Source organism: Solea senegalensis, linkage group LG12, assembly GCF_019176455.1.
Source record: "Solea senegalensis isolate Sse05_10M linkage group LG12, IFAPA_SoseM_1, whole genome shotgun sequence".
Classification (NCBI taxonomy): Eukaryota; Metazoa; Chordata; class Actinopteri; order Pleuronectiformes; family Soleidae; genus Solea; species Solea senegalensis.
In genome coordinates this window covers 6,158,632-6,178,603 of record NC_058032.1, presented here as the reverse complement: position 1 = coordinate 6,178,603, position 19,972 = coordinate 6,158,632, and the positions used below count along the sequence as shown (strand labels likewise).

Below are 19,972 nucleotides of genomic sequence, written 5' to 3'. Positions count from 1 at the left end.
GCACGTAGCCGAGCGGCGGCGCTTTGATAAGCACGGAAAATTACAACATGTTGTTTATGGTGGCAGAACAAAAGGATTCACACTTTTCATTTCAAGAAATCAAGCGGTGGAAAGGTGGATGCAGGGAAGAAGCATTTCAATTGGACAGATTTGACTCCGTAATGTCGAGATAATTAGGGAAAAACAGGATACGTGCTGGAGGCTGTGTGTGTGTGTGTGTGTGTGTTTGAGGTCTGATAATATAGCGCCATGCCTTCCCCTGTGGTTCCTCTGCAGGGGCAGCACGCAGAGATTCCCCTTCTGTTGCCGTTGACCCTGCGTATTCCCCACAGTGAAAAACGATGTTTGCCCCCCAAAGATGGCCCTAATTCAAATTAAATTAAATGGAGGCCGTGTGGCTAATCCCTGTGTGTTTCAGCCACAGAGTTCACCCCCAACCCCCCCCCTCACGACTGAGTGGGTCAGACGACTGCATCTGGCCTCCTCTCCACTGGCCCTGCTACCATGCTGCTATACTCCCAGTCCCCAGGCTCCATGCCGACTTTATGCCCCCTCCCCTACAACTGTACAGGGTGTGTTTTCGCAATCTGTGGTATTATTTATTTTATTTGACATTGTATTTAGTCATTTTTGCTGGTGTTTTTTTTAGTTAATTCTGATTTATTTTGTGTGTGTGTGTGCTATCAAAAGAAAGATGTATCTATAGATCACACGTTTTTCTTAATTTGTTGGGAGCGATCTTTCTTTTTTTTTTTAATTTACAGTCAAACGCGGAGGTCACACTTCCTCACATCTTGAAGACGACGTGCTAAAGAAGCAGCGTAATGGAAAACAAACATTAGCGTCCTGTGCTTTGTTCTGCCAGTGCCCTGACAGCAGCCTGTCACAGTCTTTTAACAAGCTGGATTTACAGATGCGCTGGTGACGTGCAAACAGCTAATGCTCTGCTGTCAATCCCAGCGCTGACAGCTGCTTAGAAAGACCATCCCAAATATTAGCACCAGATGGGCTTCCATCGACGCGCTGGTAAAGTGGATTAAAAGATAACTCCATCGCTCTCCGTGCATCTTCATGCACGCAGTTAAGTTGGCGCTACGGTTGTAGCTCAACTATGCCGTTTAATTGGACTATTTGGGCATTGATCTTTTTTTTTTTTAAGTGTGTCCGCGTCCACAATGGCAGGTGGCGACACGACCCCTCTCAGCTTGGTCTTATTAGGCGTCTCTTAATTGACCTATTATGTCACACGAGACAGGGTGGGAACTGTGGTGCATGTGCAGAGCACGCGGTCCTAAAACTAGTTTGTGTTAAAAATCATGTGCGTCGTTGTGTTGTGTTGTGTTGTGAGCTAAAGAAGCACATGTGTTGAACAGAAAGCCCTTTCTATGATAAGCACTTTGGCAAAAAGTGTTTTTTCCAGTGATGCAGCAGCTGATGTACACAGATATTGTGTATTCGTGAGGAGGGCGGGTTTTGATGAGGTGGAGTACATGTTTGTACATTCATGTGTGTGTATTCAAATCTGCGCACCTGCACACATGCCCTTTGAAAAAGCCCCTCCGTCCTGCCGACACACACAGGGTAAACATGGTTTGTTTGAGCGAATGGCCTGGGGTAGTCGGATTAATGAGTGCTGATGAAGTTCCACTTGTATCTGGGTGCTGCCTCCCTATTTGCCGGAGTGGCTGGATGTGGTAGTATGTCTGGAGGTGGTGACTCATTCCCTTTACCCAGTGTCAGATTAAGGCATGTCAATAAACAGACCCACTCAATCCATCTCAAGAGTGACTGCATCCGCTCACAGAGCCTCCCAGTCTGTAATGAACTGCTGCAAATCTCCATCCAACTAAAATGTCTGGAAAGATGCCTTGTCACAGTCGGTGAGAGAGAGAGAGAGAGAGAGAAAAAAAAAAAGCAGGCAGAGAGGGAAAGAAAACAGAGCGACTACAGCAGCACCGAGGTGACTGGCAGCCAACTTAGAGCTACTAAGAGAAAATGTACCAAACTGTGCGAGCAAATCAGCTCGCTTCACAGATTCATACGCCGCCGCATCCTCGTGTGTATTGGGTCCATCAAAGATTATTTCAGAGTTTACTAATTTCAAAAGTGACTCGGAGTAATCCTGTTTATTCAGTCGGTGCTCTCGCGAAGAGCATTCAAAAGAAATGTGTTTACATAATCTGCACTGTTTCTTAATGTTTATTTTTTATAAGCCCTGCCCGCCCTGGGGATGTGGGAAAAACCCTTTGGGAATTCTGTGTGTGCTAATTTTGCATGCCTTTCTCAACATGGGCTGATATAGGGCACTAACAAGAGGGGGGGAGGGGGGGCAATGCTATCTAGTAATGCTCTCAGAAAAGAAATGACTGCTCAAACATGTTTGTAATGCGTACTCCCAGAAGTCCTGTTAACTGCACAAAAAAAAAAAACACTCTTATTGTTTCCAGTCTGTCAAAAGACCCTTTTTTCACGTAACAGGTTGTAATGATAGCAGAGTGAAAACTTTTCAGGCTGACATCTGAATTAAAGAAAATCCGCTAAGACTTGCTTAAAGGGGAAGTTCTTGCTGTTTGAGTTTGATTGGGCTCCAGTGGCTTTAAGAGAAGTAAGCCGATTTCTTTTAGGAAACAGCTTACATCGTGGAGTCTCTTCCTCCCTCTCCCCCTCTTCACTTTGTAAAACCATGAACTGTAATCTCATAGAGATACCCGGGTTTTCCATCTGACTCGCACATAGATTAAGTCGGAGAACAAGTGCAGGTGTCGGTGCTGAACAGGTGGTACATGGAAGCCCGTCTTGCCTCGTTTGCCCGGCGACCCCTTCTCATTTTAAATGGACACTATAACCATCGGAGAGGATTAGAAGCGCTGCAGCCATGTCTCCTGAGACCAAGACGAAACAAAAACACTAGCTCAGGAAGCCCCCGCAACCACCAACAGTTTGAGACACATTGGGTTTGAGGAGTGATTCCCTGGTAAGACAGCGGCTCTGACTTAAGCCTCTTTAGCATCAGCCGACTCTGCTGGAATGCAGACGTCTGCAGAGGGGGTCTATTATTTAAAATCTTTTCATCATGCTGAAAGGGAGGGAAATAGCTTTGACGTTGAAAAGCTCATGAATAATGAATGTTGTTTCTATCAATGTATGTATAATTAATCACTTATCTACTAACTGGACTTCTGTGGAGCCTGTAGGCCTGAGTGACATGGAGACCGGTCTGGACAATTGTCTCCGTTTGTGAATCAAAGACAGCTGCTTAATCTGCAGTTTCCTATGGGGGGTGGGGGAGGGGGGTGATGCGCAGGTCGATGCACGTCCCACACAGAGCAAGGGGGGCGGGGGCAATTGTTTTGGGTAGAGTCGGCAAGTATTTGTTCAGTTCCACAGAGGAAGGCAAAGAAAATTGGAAGGAAACGCCAGCAGGATGTGGTGTGTTGTGTTTACACGTTTGTTTCATTGTGTGTGTCTGAGAAGCCGTTACTTGATTTGCCGAAAACAATGCCCAACGCGAGGACGCGGCGCTAAATTTGTTTTTGTTGTTTGTTGTGGTTTTTTTTGTCCGCTCGCTCACGCCGCAGACGCTTCTGCAGACGCTTCTGCAGACGCTCGCGCCGAACCCCTTACTTTGATAACATGATTGGTTCTCAGATGGGCCACTGGGTTGAATTGATGGGTGATGAAGTGAAATGAGGCAGAGAATGTGGCAGGTTATTTGTCACACATGTACCCCTCTGTCACAATTGATTGTGTATAATTTGCAGTTTGCAGGGGGAGCCAGTTGATATTAAATGGTAACAAGTCTCTGTATTCATCACGGCGGGTCCCCTTTAGCAGGCAGAAATAGAAAATGTAATCTCATCCACAACCATAGCTGTGCCTCAGGCACTCTTTCACCCTTTTTACCACTGATCCTCCCTGAGGGGCCTTGCCCTCTCTAAAGGAAGAGTGAAATCTATAATCTCGCAGATGGCAAAAGGATCTATTGGAAATTCGATAATAGGGATGAAGCTGGTGATGGTGGTCACTGAAGTAGAGGGCAGAGAAGTATCAGTGGTGGACGGTTATGGCAGCTCACAAGCTGAAAGGTGTTTTTTCCACTTCCTAACGTTGAAGACGGACGATACAAACCCCCCCCCACCCCCCCCTCCGTGCGTGCGCCTTGGTGGTCCGTGTCTTCGTTATGGGTGTCATACAGACTCAATGTGAGCTGCTGGGTGTTGACCCTGAGGCGTGGTGGTCGAGTGCCAGCGCGGTCGTGTGAGTCGGGGATTGTTGGAGCGGTGCCTTTTGTAGCGGAAAGAGAGTGTGTGTGTGTGTGTGTGTGTGTGTGAAAGGTAAAAATGTACAGGAAGCTCAAAGTGAGCCGTTTCTTTTCATGGACGCAGCGACTGACACAGAGACACACAACACTCTCCTCTGCATCCTCACTGTGAAATCACACGTGGATAACATGTGTGTGTGTGTGTGTGCGCGTAATTGTTTGTTATCCATACTCTTTAACTCACTCACGACCAAACCTGCCTCTTTTATTTAAACCCTCTAGATCTATTTCCTCTTTCTCTTCCCCCTAGCGATGGGATATCAATAGCGAGGCACATTATGTGTAACATTTACTTTGGGGTGTCCACGAGCGAGACAGAGACCGAGGCACCGCCTCCGACTGTTCAGACACAGAATGAAGACGCAAGATTTGAATTGATTGGTCTGTTGTTGTTGTTGTTGTTGTTGTTGTTGTTGTTGTGTACGTGCAAACTGTACGCGCACGCGCGGGGGGCGTGTGTGTTTTTTGTCAGACAAATTGATGACATGAAAGAGTCGCATCCACGACACACGTAAAACATTCGCTTTTGTAATCGATTTTTTTCTCCTGTCAGATGCTCGATTATTTTTATTTTTATTTTATTTTTTTCTTCCCCGAAGCAGTCTCGCATCGCACCGCCACCCTTCTTGGAAATCTATTTCCAAGCAATTCATCCACTCTTCAGCAGATGCAGTTTGTCTTATAATACGAGTATAATTTCGCTTTAAATATAGATTGTGCACATTTTTTTTTGCACGTTGAAATCACTTTTTTCTTCTAAACTATTCAAGAAAGAGAATTATATTATAACAGATTGCCAATGGCATTGTCTTATTCATCCTCCAATACTAATCTGTCTTATTGTTTAAATGTTGTAATGTCAGCCTTGATGAAGCGTACAGTAATGCAGCTGAATGACAGTTCTCTTTCTTTTCTTTCTCTCCCATTGGTGTGACATCTGCTAAACTCGTCGGGTGTTTGCTGGTGTAACAACTGGTGTCTTCACTCACCCCCGCCCCCCCCCTTCTCCCCCGGTGCTTCCCTTTGCCCCCACACAATGAATACACTTGCATCCCGACTACAGAACCAATTGTCACGCTGTGAGGAAGGCAAATCAAATCTTATGGCAGCAACTAGGCGAGGAGATTGCTTTTCCTCTCAGTGGCAGAGAAGCGAACTCATCGTCTCTGTGCCTCAGGTTTTACTGAAGAGCGAGGAGCGCGGGGTGAAAAGGGGAAGGCGATTGGGCTGAAGCAGCTGGACTGCAAGTCTCCCGCAGGTCAAGTCTCACCCATTTCCTCCCATCGTCTCTCTCTCTCTCTCTCTCACCACTCTCTTTCCACTCTCCTCCCCACTCATCCTGACACTGCCCATCAGTCACCCAGCGGCACCGGGGACTACATTCCTCCCTCCAGTCCTCCAGATGAAACGGAACAATAATTATGGGGATAGAGTGGCTCTGGCCGCCAAACTGGGGCCGCTCGGATCACAACAACACATTGTCCAACCTGATTAAGTTGCCATTTGCGGCATCCTCGCGGTAGTTAAGCACTCCTCATCATCTTGCCTGAAACTTGACCTCGCAGTAAGATATATTGACATGTCCTCCAATTTGAGGTCAATCAGAAACGTGGGGGGGCAGACATTACATTTCTTTACAGGAAGCCTCGGCTAATGCATGGGATTCTTCCTCAGAATAGGCACCTTTTGAGTGACTCATCAAAAGCCAAGGTTATGCTCTGACACGTGGAGGTTTTTGTTTATTCCCACTGACAGTTTGACGAACACAGGAAATTTGGTTTTTGCCGCGGGATCTGTTGATTAATGAAAAAGCTGATGTGGTAAATCCGAGCGGGAGCGGAAGAGATGCGAAAAAAACACTTAATGGGGTAATATTATAAAGAGGCTCTTTTCGCTGCACTTACGGCCCAGGAGTGTTTGCATGATTGAAAGTACAGTTCCCCTTTCAGGACCGGGAGCAGCTTGAAAGCAGGGGCGCACTTGCCTTCCTTGGCTTGCTGTGCTCACATAGAATCTGCCGTCCCAACCAGTTACAGGCCTGCAGTCAGAGTGGCATTCACGAGAAATGAAACGGATCTTTTCCAGTCGTGTCCTCACCAAGTGCACGGCAGCTCCTGAGCAAGATGAGGCAGTTATTTGTAATTTGTGCTCATAATTTGTGCTTGAAAGAGTCGATGTTTTCTCCCGATTGACGGCAAACCAGTGCACTTTTCAACTTAAACGCAATAAGAAGAGGCGAGGAGGTGTCGGCCTGCATCCATGTAGCGTCCCCGGCTGAATGATGGTCGAACTCTTTAACTGATGGTTCATAGGTGTTTATTTTTGTGCTGAACAGAAGGTAACGTTGCTCCAATAAAACCCTTGATAACACACTCTGAACACACCTATGAACCATCAGTTCAGCCGGGGACGCTACAGTAAGAGCTTGTGCCCTTATCAGCCAGGTGCTAAACGAACTTATAAGTAGACGTTTCTTAATGTTTTTTGTAACTTTTAATAGACCCGTTCTAACTATCTGCAGATTCGTCTTTTTTTCTATTTCCGGTTACACTGTATCAAAATAAAAGCACCGACCTCAAAACAGGAAATGACGGTAAAATAAAGAAAAAAAAGTTCGTCTTTCAAGGAGATTACTGATGAAATAAATAACTATAGAAACGAAACATTATGAAAATACACTGTGGCATATTAAAGGTCATTTACATCCATGTTGTATCCAGCGCCACGAGATAATGCATCGCCGCCACAAAGCCGAGCAAACAGAAGCATGCATTTAGCAGCATTACCGCGTGTTTACATTCTTCATAGACCGTAAACCCAGTCGTAGGAGCTATTTGCCAATGGCAAACACCACACACTGGCAGCCGTAATCTACCAGCATCACTTTTATTTATTCGTGTATGTACAGCCTTTCAAGTGACCCAAGAAGGGGCTAATGTTTGACATTTACTCTGCACACCCGTCTGCTCAGACTCCTCAGCGTTGGAGTTTTCCCTCTATACGGACTCTATTATTCAATGCATCGAAAAAGGAAAGTTGGAATCCGAATCAGTGTGTATGACAGCTGGAGCCCACTTGATAATCAGCAGCTGTGCTCTTGTGCTTGCATTAACCTTTCTTATCACGGGTAAGACTTACTTCAGCATTGTTTTGATTTGCTGCGTGGACTTCCCGCGGAGGGCAACCCATGCCTGAAAGCCTTTATCAGGGTTCAGTATCTGCACTGTGGAATTTAAAGTGAAGGCTCTGCTTTCCTGCGTCTTATCAAAGTTTTGTTGAAAGGGTTGTATCCCGTCTCTTCACGGGACTGCGAAAGTCCCGCGAGTGGCTTTGATAGCCTTTGGCCTTCAGACGTCTCACCAAGTGTGAGTGGATGCTTGGCAGATCCACGCCTGACGACCTGCTCAGAGTACATGCCTGTCTCATCTGTCCGCGTGCGCTCTCTCATCAGACATTCTCTCAGCTAAATAAATGTTCGGGGGAAAAAAAAAAAAAAAGCGCCCAAAAAAAGAATGCATGTAGGATGCCTTTGAACTGTGTTCTCTAATGTGGGTCAGAGATCTATCGCATGCATATTCTAAAAAGTCTTTTCATCTGCAATTGCGGAGTTAAGACTCCCATGGTACATTCTTAATTTCATACTTCTCTTGCAGTTATTTATTTAATATTGCTGCATGAATGTCTGTCTCGAACAGTGCAGAGTTTGGAGAAGGGGGAAAAAAAAACAACTTCTTCCCCTCTGTCTGCGAGATAGTCTGTTCTCCCTAATGACTACATTTTAAAGATGGTGGGCTGACCGTCAGCGGGGGGAGGGGGAGGGGGGAAGGAAGCGAGGGATCCGGAGTGGGAAGGCAGAGGAGGAGAAGAGAGGCTGCGCTGCTCACTACTGCAGCACTCTTCTCTGCTCTTAGCTCCCAGTCAGCCGCTCTCTCTCTCTCTCTCTCTGTGTGTGTGTGTGTGTGTGTGCTTTGAAAGAGAACAGGATACAGCCCCAATAAAAGCAGGGGCTGCTCACCGGGGCCTTTGTGTAAAATAACATTTCTACTGAAAGCCAATTACTGGTTACATTATTTTGGTTGCTTCCATTATTAAAAGTTCCTCTCTCTGTTGCACCCCATCATTCCCTCATCCACATCCCCCCCCCTCACCCCCATGACACCCATTTACCCCTCCCCTCCCACCCCCTGTATCACTCTCTTGCAGACGGAGAATTATTCCATTGACTCCAGTTATGTGAACAGCAGAGCCCACCTCATTAAAAGGTATGTCTTGATTAGGAATTGTTACCAGCGCCTCGTTACCATTGTTATCTGTAATTGCTTTATCTAATGAGTGCACAGCTACCGTCGCAGCTTAAACGTCTCCCCGCGTGTGTTTTTTTTTTTTCCATTCAGTGTAATTGCAGTGGGGAAGATAAGATTTTGGGATACATCGCATTACTTCATAATGCATTTTGTAGACACTTGTTGGAAGGAGGCACAAACTAATACGTTCCGATTATGAGATTATGCAGCGCGGGGAATCTGGAGTGATTTCATATCACAGATAACCTCGTTACTCCCCGGTAATTTGGTTCATTGGCGATGCACGTGGCTCGTGTACTTTTAGGGTCGGATCAAATTCAAGAGATTCAGGATATGATGTTCTTTTTTTTTCTTGTGTACTGTTTTTCAGTCCACCTAAACAACGATATTTGATAGGACTGTGGGAGTGCGGGATTGGGGGGCGGGCGGGGGTTTGGGATGGGGGTTATATAATAATACCCTCCAGCCATAGAGGTTATTGTAGCCAGGCTTTCAAAACTACAATTCTCTCCTTTTACCTGCAGCTACAGAGCAGTCCGCGCTTTCTTTTGTTTGAGGCCATCCTTGAGCCTTTTGAAAACCCATTATGTCAATTCCCGCCCCTCCCCCAAAAAAAAAAAAGATTCCCTTGCATTAATGTAAACAAAGAGTATTCAAGTATAGGCCTCTGCAGCACACTACAAAGAAATCCCCTCAGGAGCCGGGGAGCCTATGGTCTGGGACAGGTGCAATTACAGTGATAACATCAGAGAGCCAGCATTACCTCCACTGCAGTCCTGTCTCTCCCAGGCTTGAGAATGTGAGGCTTGGACTTGGGAATGCAGCTTCTTTGTACTGTCCCTCCCTCCCTCTCTCTCTCTCTCTCTCTCTCTCTCTCTCTCTCTCTCTCTCTCTCTCTCTCTCTCTCTGCCTACTTTTCTTTCGTTGACTGTCTGCACTCCTGTCTGTCCTCTCTTGTCCGCATTCACAAACCTTTTTTTTTTTTTTTTGTCATGCAAGAACACATGCTCATATATTCACCCCTATTTAGTGTTGTTTGTAAAGCAGAATTTGTTCCAGTGGGATAGAAATCAAATGAAAGGAAATCATGCTGTTACCGTGCAGCTGTTGATTGCCCCACCCCACCCCGCATCCCCCACATGCTTTATTGACTGTGAGTCCCAAACAAGACAGATGCTCAGTTTGTATGCTTCCAGCGTTTCCTGCATCCATCTTCCTTCCAGGAATTCCTGATTACTGCAGTATTTGTTTGATTTTAGTGAGTGAGTGCCTCCTGTTTGTTCAGTGCAACGTCCTTGAAGTCAGTTCATCCATCCAAAAATGTCCCTGTCTGAAAAGCCCTGTAGCTGCTGTGCTTTTAGCTGTGGAGGTAAAAAAGGAAATGTTCACCTCATCCATAAAGGCTGTCAACAGATTCAAAACTTCTTACGTTACGGCGACGGCGAAGGATGCTCGCGCAAGTATTTGTTCTTGGGAAAAAGTCGACTAAGATTTGTCCCCAAATCGAATCACAATTCATCCGGTGTTTCATGGAAACGGCTCACGTAAAAAGGGCAAAGCATTCAGAGAAAGGACATAAAAAGGGGACAACGGCGGGAGAGACAGACATCTCGTCACACACCATTACAAACCTGAGGGCAAAGCGGTGCATGTGAGAGAAGGCGATGTGACAGTTAATCAACATTCCCCCTCTTTCTCCCTCCTGGCCCCCATGTAGCACGTCGACATTCAAGGACCTGGAAGGAAACAGTCTGAAGGACAGCGGTCACGAGGAGAGCGACCAGACGGACAGCGAACACGACGTCCAGAGAGGACACTATGTTGATACGGCTGTCAATGATGTGCTGAACATGACTGTCCCCCCCAATGTTTGCCAGCTGCCAGACCAAGGTAAGAAAATCAGCGTGTGTGTGTGTGTGTGTGGTTATAGGATTAGAGAATCCTTTGGAGTTTGTTTTACCGAATTTCAAGATAAGATCAGGGTGTATCTGTGTGCGCTGAGCCTGTTTTTGTGCCTCCAGAGGATCTTTAAAGGTGCATTATGCCTTTCAGAAGTTCAAGTAACAATGCAGGGGTGTTTTTTTTTTGTGTCTTTGATCTCCTACTGGAGTAGCTAATGTGTGGGATCTCTGATGGCGAAGGCCGCCCCTTTGATACAGGCTTAGAGAAATATTATTGACTCATAGAATCATGTCGGCTCTTGAAGCCAGGCTGACTTCAGATGTGCTTGAATGGCGGCAATTAGGCTCACAAAGGTAGAAGGTGGAAATCTACATATCGCCACGTACACCGTCATCCATTATTCAGTGGGGGTCATTTAGCGTTCATTGTTTCATTTCTGACTCACCGTTTAAAGGGACATCCGCTTGGTTGGCGGGCGTCGCTATAAGGGTCATTATTACATTACATGTCATTTAGCAGACGCTTTTATCCAAAGCGACTCACAATGGAATCAAGTACAATTAGCCAGGGGTGGAATTGAACTTGCGACCATGATGTCTTTGGTACACAAGGTAGGGTCTTAACCACTGAGCCACTCCACCCCCATATGTCATGTCATGTTCCTTCTTAACTACTGGCGAGACAGTGTGGGTAAGCGAGAGGCGGCGGGATCAGAGGAGGCAGGATGGAGCCGGCCAGGATGTAACTATATGCACCTGAGGGTATTTACGCAGCTCAAAGGGAACGCCGCGCGCACAGGTGCGGGAGTCAGTGTCTCTGAAAAATGTAAGGATGACTCACGATGCATTTTAATCTGGGTGAGGAGGAAACACTGGACGTTCTATTTTAGAAACACACTCCGGAGCATCAATTGTGAACTACGCGGAATGTGCTGTGTTCCAGTTTTGGGGAAGGCAGTTAGCGTTGGCTTTAATTTTGGCTCTCGTGACGTTCTTCCTCCTTGTTTTGTGTGGAGGATAAAGTGTGATGGGCAAGAGAGAACGATGAGGAACCTACTAAGTCTGGGAAGTTCCTAATAGCCTTCCTTACTTATCCCTGCCATATTTTACCAGCCAGATAAAGAGAACGGATGTCAGCCATCGTACATGTTTCAGGATAGAGTCCATACAAATGGATTTGCTTCCATGGCGAGGAGATCGGGTCCGTGTGTCCACAGAGGGGCCACGAGGGTCCGACGTGGTGACGTAAATATCATTATCAGCTCATGTCGTGACCCAAAAGCAGCCATGTACGCCCGTGCGGATTACGCAGCAGCAGCAGCTCTTGCAGAGTTGTCACGCAGGCCCTCGAATCAACTAGTACAGTGTGTTCCCTCAGTGGCATCAGACTTTTGCTGACTGTTTGGTTGCCAGGTGTAATTACTTCACAACCGGCTAAAGTTCCTGTGCCTCTAATAAATGTATGCCGACAGGTCTTCTAGTAGTGGCATCTCATTATTTGAGACAATTAGAAATGATGTACACGAAAGAATACTACAAGTGTGGAGCTCTCTCACTCTCTCACTCTCCCTCTCGTTTTTTCATTAACACCACCAATGATTGTATCTGTTTCAGCAAAATGGATGCGTGGTTAACACAGCAAGAGGCTATTTCACAGTGCTGTCCCTTGTTATGACCAAGGCAAAAAGATGATAACAAAGTGCCTGTTTGGAATGACAATGAGATGTGTTTGGGTTGTTTTTTTGTTTTTTTTGTCTCGCTTATCTTTCCCTTCTCTTTTTATGCACTGTGGTCAACTACGGCCTCCACGTCTGAAGGAATGAAATAACGGCTTCAAAGGAGCGTTTGCGCCGCTTTTGTTTTGAAAGTCAGCCGGCGGCGGCGGCGGCGGGCGCGCGAGAGAGTAAATGAGAGTTCACGATGATTAAATGAGTTGACCAAAGGTCCTCACGCGTACGGAAATGTAATGACGTGGCAAATGAATGTGTCCCTCTATCACCATTGCGGCAGTCTAATTACATAGTTAGGAGACATGGTGGGCTGACAGCGATGGGCAGACTCAGCATGAGGTGCGGTTGAATCTGTCTCTCTTGACATAAGAGGATTTTACATTGCCAGTGTGTGTGTCTGTGTGTGTGTGTGTGTGTGTGTTTGTGTCTCACTCCTCAGGAGAGCAGTTGCCTCTTCATTTTCCTCTGCCTTGAGTACAGCAGCAGAAATAGAACCGTTTGGGTTTGTATAATATGAGAACCACAGTGGTTACAGTCATGTGACCATGTGGTTTTGAGTTCGTCCGTCTTAATTGACAAAAATGGACACTATCTCTCTCTCTCTCTGTGTGTGTGTGTGTGTGTGTGTGTGTAGTGGTGGGAATTGTCAGAAAACAAAAAGGCATGTTCACTAAACACACCGCTGCTCACATGTCTTCTGGGAGTAACGCTGTTATATAGCGCGGCCTCTCCTGCCAGCACAGTTAGGAAACAAGTGGAAGAACCGCAATTGCCAAAGGATGGTGGCGCGCACCAGTCGCGGACAGATGCCTTGTTTTTGTCTGTGTGTGTGTGTGTGTGTGTTTTTATTGTACTGTTTTGTTGATAAGTGCTGAGAACAAAAGGAAGCTGCTCGGGGGAAGGAGGAAGGGTTAAACTCTCAGGCTTTTACAGTGCAAATGTTTACCGTTCCCAGTGCCATGTTACTGTGTTGTTTGCCCAGGAGGCCAGTTGTTACCTTTACACAAAGACCCTGCCTCCACATTCTCTCGTAGGCTTTCATGTGGGAATCCAGTTGGATTCGGCTGCTGACTAACCTTGCACCGTACCACAGCAGACATTTGTCCTTTTTTATCCTTCCAGAGTTTTAGATTTGGCTTTGGTCCATCACAGTTTCACTTTTTCCTTCACCCTGGCGTTCGACAATGCTTTTCGCTAGTCCTGCACCAGCCACGACCAAGGTAACGTTCAGCAAAGTGCTTGTGAGGAGATTTTAGATTTAAAATCTGAGCGAGTGCCTCACTGTTGAATCTCTAAAGAGCCGTGTGTGCTCTTTTTGAAAGTCTGACCTGAAATATCCTCACCCAGTGGGTTTATAGCAGGCGAGCGTCGCAAGAACAAATGACATTAAATCTCTTAAGATCTATTAAGACCTATCTTTAACATGTAACGGCTCCCTTCATACTTCCTCTGCCATTACAATAAAAACGGACGGTATCTCCACAACTGTAAACTGAGAAGAAAAGCCATATAAAATGATGTCTTTTTTTTTATATATATCTTTATTGGCACGTCTGTGAAGTTAGGGGATTTGGTTGAAATGTGCGACATGGTCGCTTTGGCTCTATGGCACCGTTCGTGTCAAGGGAGAAGCAAGGGAACAGGAAAAAATCTATTTTTGTCTTCCTTTGATTGTCATCGCTCACAGTTTAATTCCTCCTTGCTGTGGATGAGCCATATTCTAAGGATTGCGGTGAATGTTTCGATCAGTGTCTTGGGTTATCTCTGTACGAGGGTGATGCTGTTTCACAGAGTGCGCAGACGTTGGCTTTTATAGGTTTGTAGTCCTGGTTTTGGAATATCTTCCAAGGCGATGTGTGAGAAAAGAAACGTAAAATAACGAAAGGGAAACAAAATAGTTTTCTCTTGGCCTATTAGACTCCAAGAATGCTCATTTAGACAGAGCAGGGAAGAGGCCTCTTTTATTCTTGACATATTCCTTGGCCTCCACCTCTGGAGAATATCTCTCATCTATCTCTTAGCTCCCAGTGGGTGTGTGCCTGAAGCTGGAATTGGAGGAATGGAGCCTCTGTGGGCCAAATACTTCTCCATATTCCCTTTTTTTTTCCATCACTGGACCCGTAGGGTTTCACTGTTCCTAATTGATTTCAGCCCTCCTCCTCCTCCTCCTCCTCCTCTCCCTCCCTTTCTGCATGTCCTTCCGTCTCTGTCTTTCTGTTTCCTTCCAGTGACTACAAACATCCCCAAACCCACATCCTCCCCACTTTGTGCCCGTCAAGGCAAGTACCCTTCCCCTGTTGAATTAAAGGAAGAGTAAAAGGCACCTCACAAATTTTTCCTGCTGCAAACTTGCCCTAAATTCAACACGGGAACATTTCGAGTTTGCAGCTCTCTGATCTACTGACGAAAAATGCTGACAGGTGTCAGAATCAGGAAGGCAACATGAACAGGGCTGTGCTGGCAGCGTGAGACGTGGTGTGTGTGTGTGTGTGAGATGAAGAGATGAGCTGAGAATATAGTAAGCAGTCTTTGCGAAAGAAATAAAAAAAAAAGAGTAAGAGAGGAAGCAAACCTCGCTGACAGGTAGGAATGATTTTCTTTTCTTTTTTTTTCTCACTCCAAGATAGCTGCGACTGTGCCAGCGGATTTGAGTGATTCTCACACAACATTTGATTGAATTAAGCATCAAAAAGTCGTCGTTTGATTCAAACTGGCAACAACACGTGTTGGGTTATGATATTTTATGATTGGATTAACACACAAACTCTACTCTGGGACCATCCATTTTGATTTGGATTTGCCTAATCTAATGTGGAACCTTTGGCGGAGGTAAAATGGCTGACAGTGACAAAGAGCTCAGTGCATATACAAGCATTAAGGAAGATAGAATGCACACACACACACACACACACACACACGGTATGCTCAAACACACCAGAGAATGCTTGCTGGCAGGTGTTGCAACTGATGTGAAGATGTTGCCTCGGAGATGTCGAGATTTAAGAATGAAGGAAACAAAATGTCATTTCACCCATTGTCCATCTGTGCTCATCATTTTTTTTTTTTTTATTGTTCTTACACTGCTAAATGAGTTTGAATGACTCGATGAGGTCTCTGGCTCCAGCGTCTTGAAATTACACCCCGTATTAAATAGACCTGACCGATATTGATTTCATCCCTGGTGGAGAAGTGACACCTCTATCATGGAAAGCGTGATATGGTGGATTTTTCTATATTTCACTGCAAATCAAATGTGTTTCTGCTCAGACTGCGCGGCTTACATAAAGCGTCGGCTCTACATTTAAAATAACATAACATCTGTGGCCTCCTGATAGTATTTATTTGAAAAAACCTGCACCCACCGCTTGTCTTTTCGCTGCTCCTGTGAGGCCTCACCACAGTGAATCACGCATGCGGCCATACTTACTTTCATAAGTAAACCCAAATATTCCACCCGGGAACCCATCCTACCCACTCTCCTCCGTCCATCGTTTTCAAGCTATAGTAAGAATAAGTGATTGCCGCTGTTGCCTTGCAGGAAAAAAAAAAGACTCCGGGTTCATGACTTGTTTGCAACACGGCCCTTGCTGCGCGTTCTCCCCGCGAATGCGTGGGTTCCCTTTCGCGTACTCCAATTTCCTCCCACACGCAGAGGTTAATTGAACGCTCTAAACCGACTGTAGGTGTGAACGTGAGCCCACCTTTTGCCCCGCGTCAGCTGGGATTGGCTCCAGTGATGCTCACATGGAGGGTAACGCAGTATGGATGGATGGATGGATGGATGGAAAGGCCTTTAACAAACTCGACCCGTTTTTGATCCATTGTTGAGTTCGGCGCCACCTCCCGCGCGCTCTCACAAACCGAACGCGTGTAACCGAGCGCCGCGTCCGGCCTAGACTGAAAACATAGTCGTGTTATAATGCGATAATGGCTGCCCGAGCCCTCCTGAATGTATCCAGTGTATTTAATCAGCTCAAGAGGGAGACTTCTTATCTCTCGGCACTCGTCATGGATAGCGTGTTGAACATATCAGAGAGAGAAATGGGAATAGTTCATTATTTTTCTAGGACTCACAATGCGCCTGATGTATCTCATTGCACGCACTCCACTGACAGCTCATTTTCTAGACAATCCTAGCATTCAGTTCACAACATGGCAGGGCCAGAGAGAGAGAGAGAGAGAGAGGGAGAGAGGGAGAGAGGGAGGAAACACACACACACACACACACACAGACAGAGAGAAAATAGGGCTCCAGATCTCCATTGCTTATTCATGATGCTGTGGCATGCTAGTTGTGTTAATAATCTCCGCAGAAACCGAGTGAATCACAGGTGTTTGTTGAACACCTATAGCCAAACTGGGCCCCGATCGAGAGCAGATGGGAAAACAGGGGGATCAGGACGATCCCAGACAGAGGGAGGGAGATTAAGAACAAGTAGTATGCTGAAATTGATAGGGGGGCGTGTGAGAATGTATTAAACACAGAGGAGAGAGTACCTGAATTTAAAATGTGCCTCAACCTCCTGTACACAATAAATTGTGTTACGTGTGTGTGTGTGTGTGTGTGTGTGTGTCTTTAAAGGTTAATGCAGAGGGGAGGGTAAAGAGAGAGGGTGAAAGATAAAGAGAAAAGAGAAATACAGTGGGCTAAGGATCCTTTTGTGGCTCAGATTGATTCTCGCTCTTGTCTGAGGAACCGAGACAGCAGCCATTTTTTTTTTTTTTACACCATGCAATTGTCTTTCTAAATCTTCGAGGTCATCGTGTGGGCACAACCTCTCCTCCACTGCAGTGCAGTGCTCAGACTGGGGGGTGAAAACAGAAGGCTATATATATATATATATATATACATATATATATATATATATATATATATATATATATATATGTGTGTATTTATATATATATATATATATATGTGTGTATTTATATATATATAGATATATATAAATATATATATAGATATATATAGATAGATATATAATATGTCACCCACATAACACCTCCATTTTCTCACTCACATTTTACAGGGATTTCATTCGCACACGTTGTACTTTTAGCACGAGAGGTGAATAAAGTCTTCTCTTTCATGGCTTTCTTTATTTACGTCCTTCACCCTCGAACCAAGGCGAATCATTTTCTTTCTTTGAGCGAAAGCGATACTCACTGTTGGAATGTTAATTCATAGACTGCCAGCCTAAAGAGAAAATGAGAACATTTGTCATTTTAGGAATTGCCACAGAAGCACTATGAGCTCAGGGAGATGGCAAGACTAAAGTGACAATCTCGAAAAGAGCGCTGTTTTGCGAGACTATCGCGAGACTTCCCAGTTTAAAAACCTGATGAGGACACGCAATACACATAGACTGACTCAAAGGAGCGTTATAGTGTGGGGCTGGGAAATGGACAGGATAGTCACTGAGTGACTGCCAAAGCAGGGCTTGTATTACAGGGATCCCAGGATATCAGACACCAGGCGGCCTGTGCTCCCTCCAGGCAGGGCAGTCTGGCAGCTGGCCTGCAGCCCAGATAGCTGTAATCAGCTCCATTACCTGTAGCACCGACTCCATTTAGGATCCCTCATAGTGGAACCGCGGCTATGCTGCAGGGATTAAGCGCGCTGTAAAATTTAGGAAAAGTCCAAAGAGTATGCGGTTGCACATTATAGCTCCACCTGCTGCATTGTGCACACAGGAACATACCGGTACGGCCGCACTCAGCAGAAACCTGCAGTGAATTGGGGGAGAGATCTCCTTGCCGTGCTTTTGTGTGTCTTGGCATGAAGCATTTGTTTTATCTCCTGCCTTTGTGAAAGGACAGATTAAGAATGCGCCGTGCTCTGTTTAAGGGGGGAAAATCAGCTGTCTTCTGACAAGTATGTTGTAGCTCGTAGTTTTCTGTCCAGAATACAAAGAGACATTTATCACTGCAGCTGGGGTGGGGGGGGGGGGGGGTTCTCCTGTGTTGCATCAATGTGCATTTCTTTTTTTTAACCTCTATCACTTCCTTGCTGTGGGGAAAAAAAACACTACACCTCCATCCTCTTTTAATCCATTTGAGATTCCCTATGTTCTATTTTTCTTTCATTTCCCTGTGTCCCCCAGTGCCTTTGTCTTTTTTCTTTTTTCTATCTCGCCGTTCATCGCCTTGTTTCGCCTGAAAATGATATAACTTAGATGGAATATTGAACCGAAATATGTAAAGTAATGTCGTCCTCCTCAGTTGTGGCAACAAAAGGTTACCTCAGGCATGCTGCTGTAATATTTCCATATTTCACTCTCCTCATGTATATTCAGCGAGGATGATTTATTCTGTAACATTTCATAGCCGTTGAAATGCAGAATTCTCGCTGTAAAACACTGCGTGGCAAAGTGTGCTCTTTTGGATTTGTTCGCCTCACAAGTTAAACAGAGGTTAAAGAGAAGCCGTCCAAACTACCTCCACCATTACTATCATTCATTCGCCAATTAGTGTCAGTGTCCCCTGTTGTCCCCTAGGTGACCTTGCAGAGGATGGTGTAATTCAGCATTTTGAGAAGGTCTCAATAGTGGGAGGCGCGTTGTGGCTGCAACTGACCCAGATTATAAATTATTGATGCGGGAGTGAAGGCACAGTAACGGAGAGAAGGGACCTGCTGAGGTTTTTGTGGACCACGCGGGCTTATCCGTGACCTTTTTTCTGGCCACCATCGCTCCGCGAGACTTCGCTTGCATTTTCCCTTTCAACACATGTGCATATTTGAGAACTTACCAGCGTGCAGTTATTCCGTATTCAGTGAATTATTGAACACGCACACAAGTCATTCTTGAATTGCAGGAACACACATTGCATTAGTGAACTGAATAGAGGCCGCGGTGCCTCGCGTGTCCCGTAAACTCCGCAGTCCATCATTCTTCCTTTTGACTGCGTTCATGTGTGGTAAAGGTCAAGAGCTGAACAGGATGGGAAGTTTGTAAGCTGTCGCACAGCTGGCGGCGGCAGGCGTAAGTCGGCAGCAGTGTTTAAAGAAACGCTATTCGCGAATCATCTCCACATTTGTGTTTCCTTCAGGCTACGATGCGTCTTTTTGGCCATTAAACAAATCATCATGCCACATTAATATATTCCAGTTTCAATACTAGAGTAAAACCTATTTACAGAAATAAATGTATTTTTATTGCCTTGTAGGTGACTGTACTGTTTACTTACCCTTTGATGTGCCGAGGGACAACATTAACTGATTAACTGATGCCTCTTTTGGGCCAAATGTCGCTTTCCAAACACCATTGTCCCACATCTCCTTAAAATTAAGGATAAATGTCACGGGGAGAGATTGACTGTTAAATTTAATGCCAGACAGGAATGTCTCGGAATGTCTATTTTTAATGATTTTCTTTAGCAATCCTCACGGAAGATGAGTACAGAATACATATCGAGGACAGCGATGGAATTACCACCCGGCTTGGGTGGTTTCAGGCCCCATCGGGTGGAAGTCCTGGGCTTCCTCTGTATTCCGCTTGCATTACCATCAGAAAATAAATAAAGCAGGCAATCAGGCCATGACCTCTTATATCTATGTTAATGTCTGCCCTCCCACCACCACCCACCCCCCTTCAGCTCCTTCACTTCACTCTACGTGGGTTTAATTAGCTTGGATTTGCGAGTGAATGTCAGGCTTGGTGTTTGGCTTTACCACAGGCCAGGTCGTTCCTCCGCCGTCTCCAGAGAAAAGGAAGT

At 45.6% G+C, this 19,972-nt stretch overlaps 1 protein-coding gene across 7 annotated transcripts in view; it reads left to right on the top strand.

The window, feature by feature from the left end:
- Positions 1-19,972, top strand: part of pcdh19 (protocadherin 19) — a 49,943-nt gene that overhangs the window by 19,200 nt on the left and 10,771 nt on the right. For 4 of the 7 annotated variants that reach the window (XM_044039797.1, XM_044039796.1, XM_044039799.1 and 1 more), the window contains 2 exons: positions 8,525-8,583; positions 10,331-10,515. In XM_044039797.1, the coding sequence (XP_043895732.1) occupies positions 8,525-8,583; positions 10,331-10,515 (244 nt within the window). The remainder of the gene's footprint in view (positions 1-8,524; positions 8,584-10,330; positions 10,516-19,972) is intronic. The other 3 variants (XM_044039801.1, XM_044039798.1, XM_044039795.1) reach the window with 1 other exon arrangement.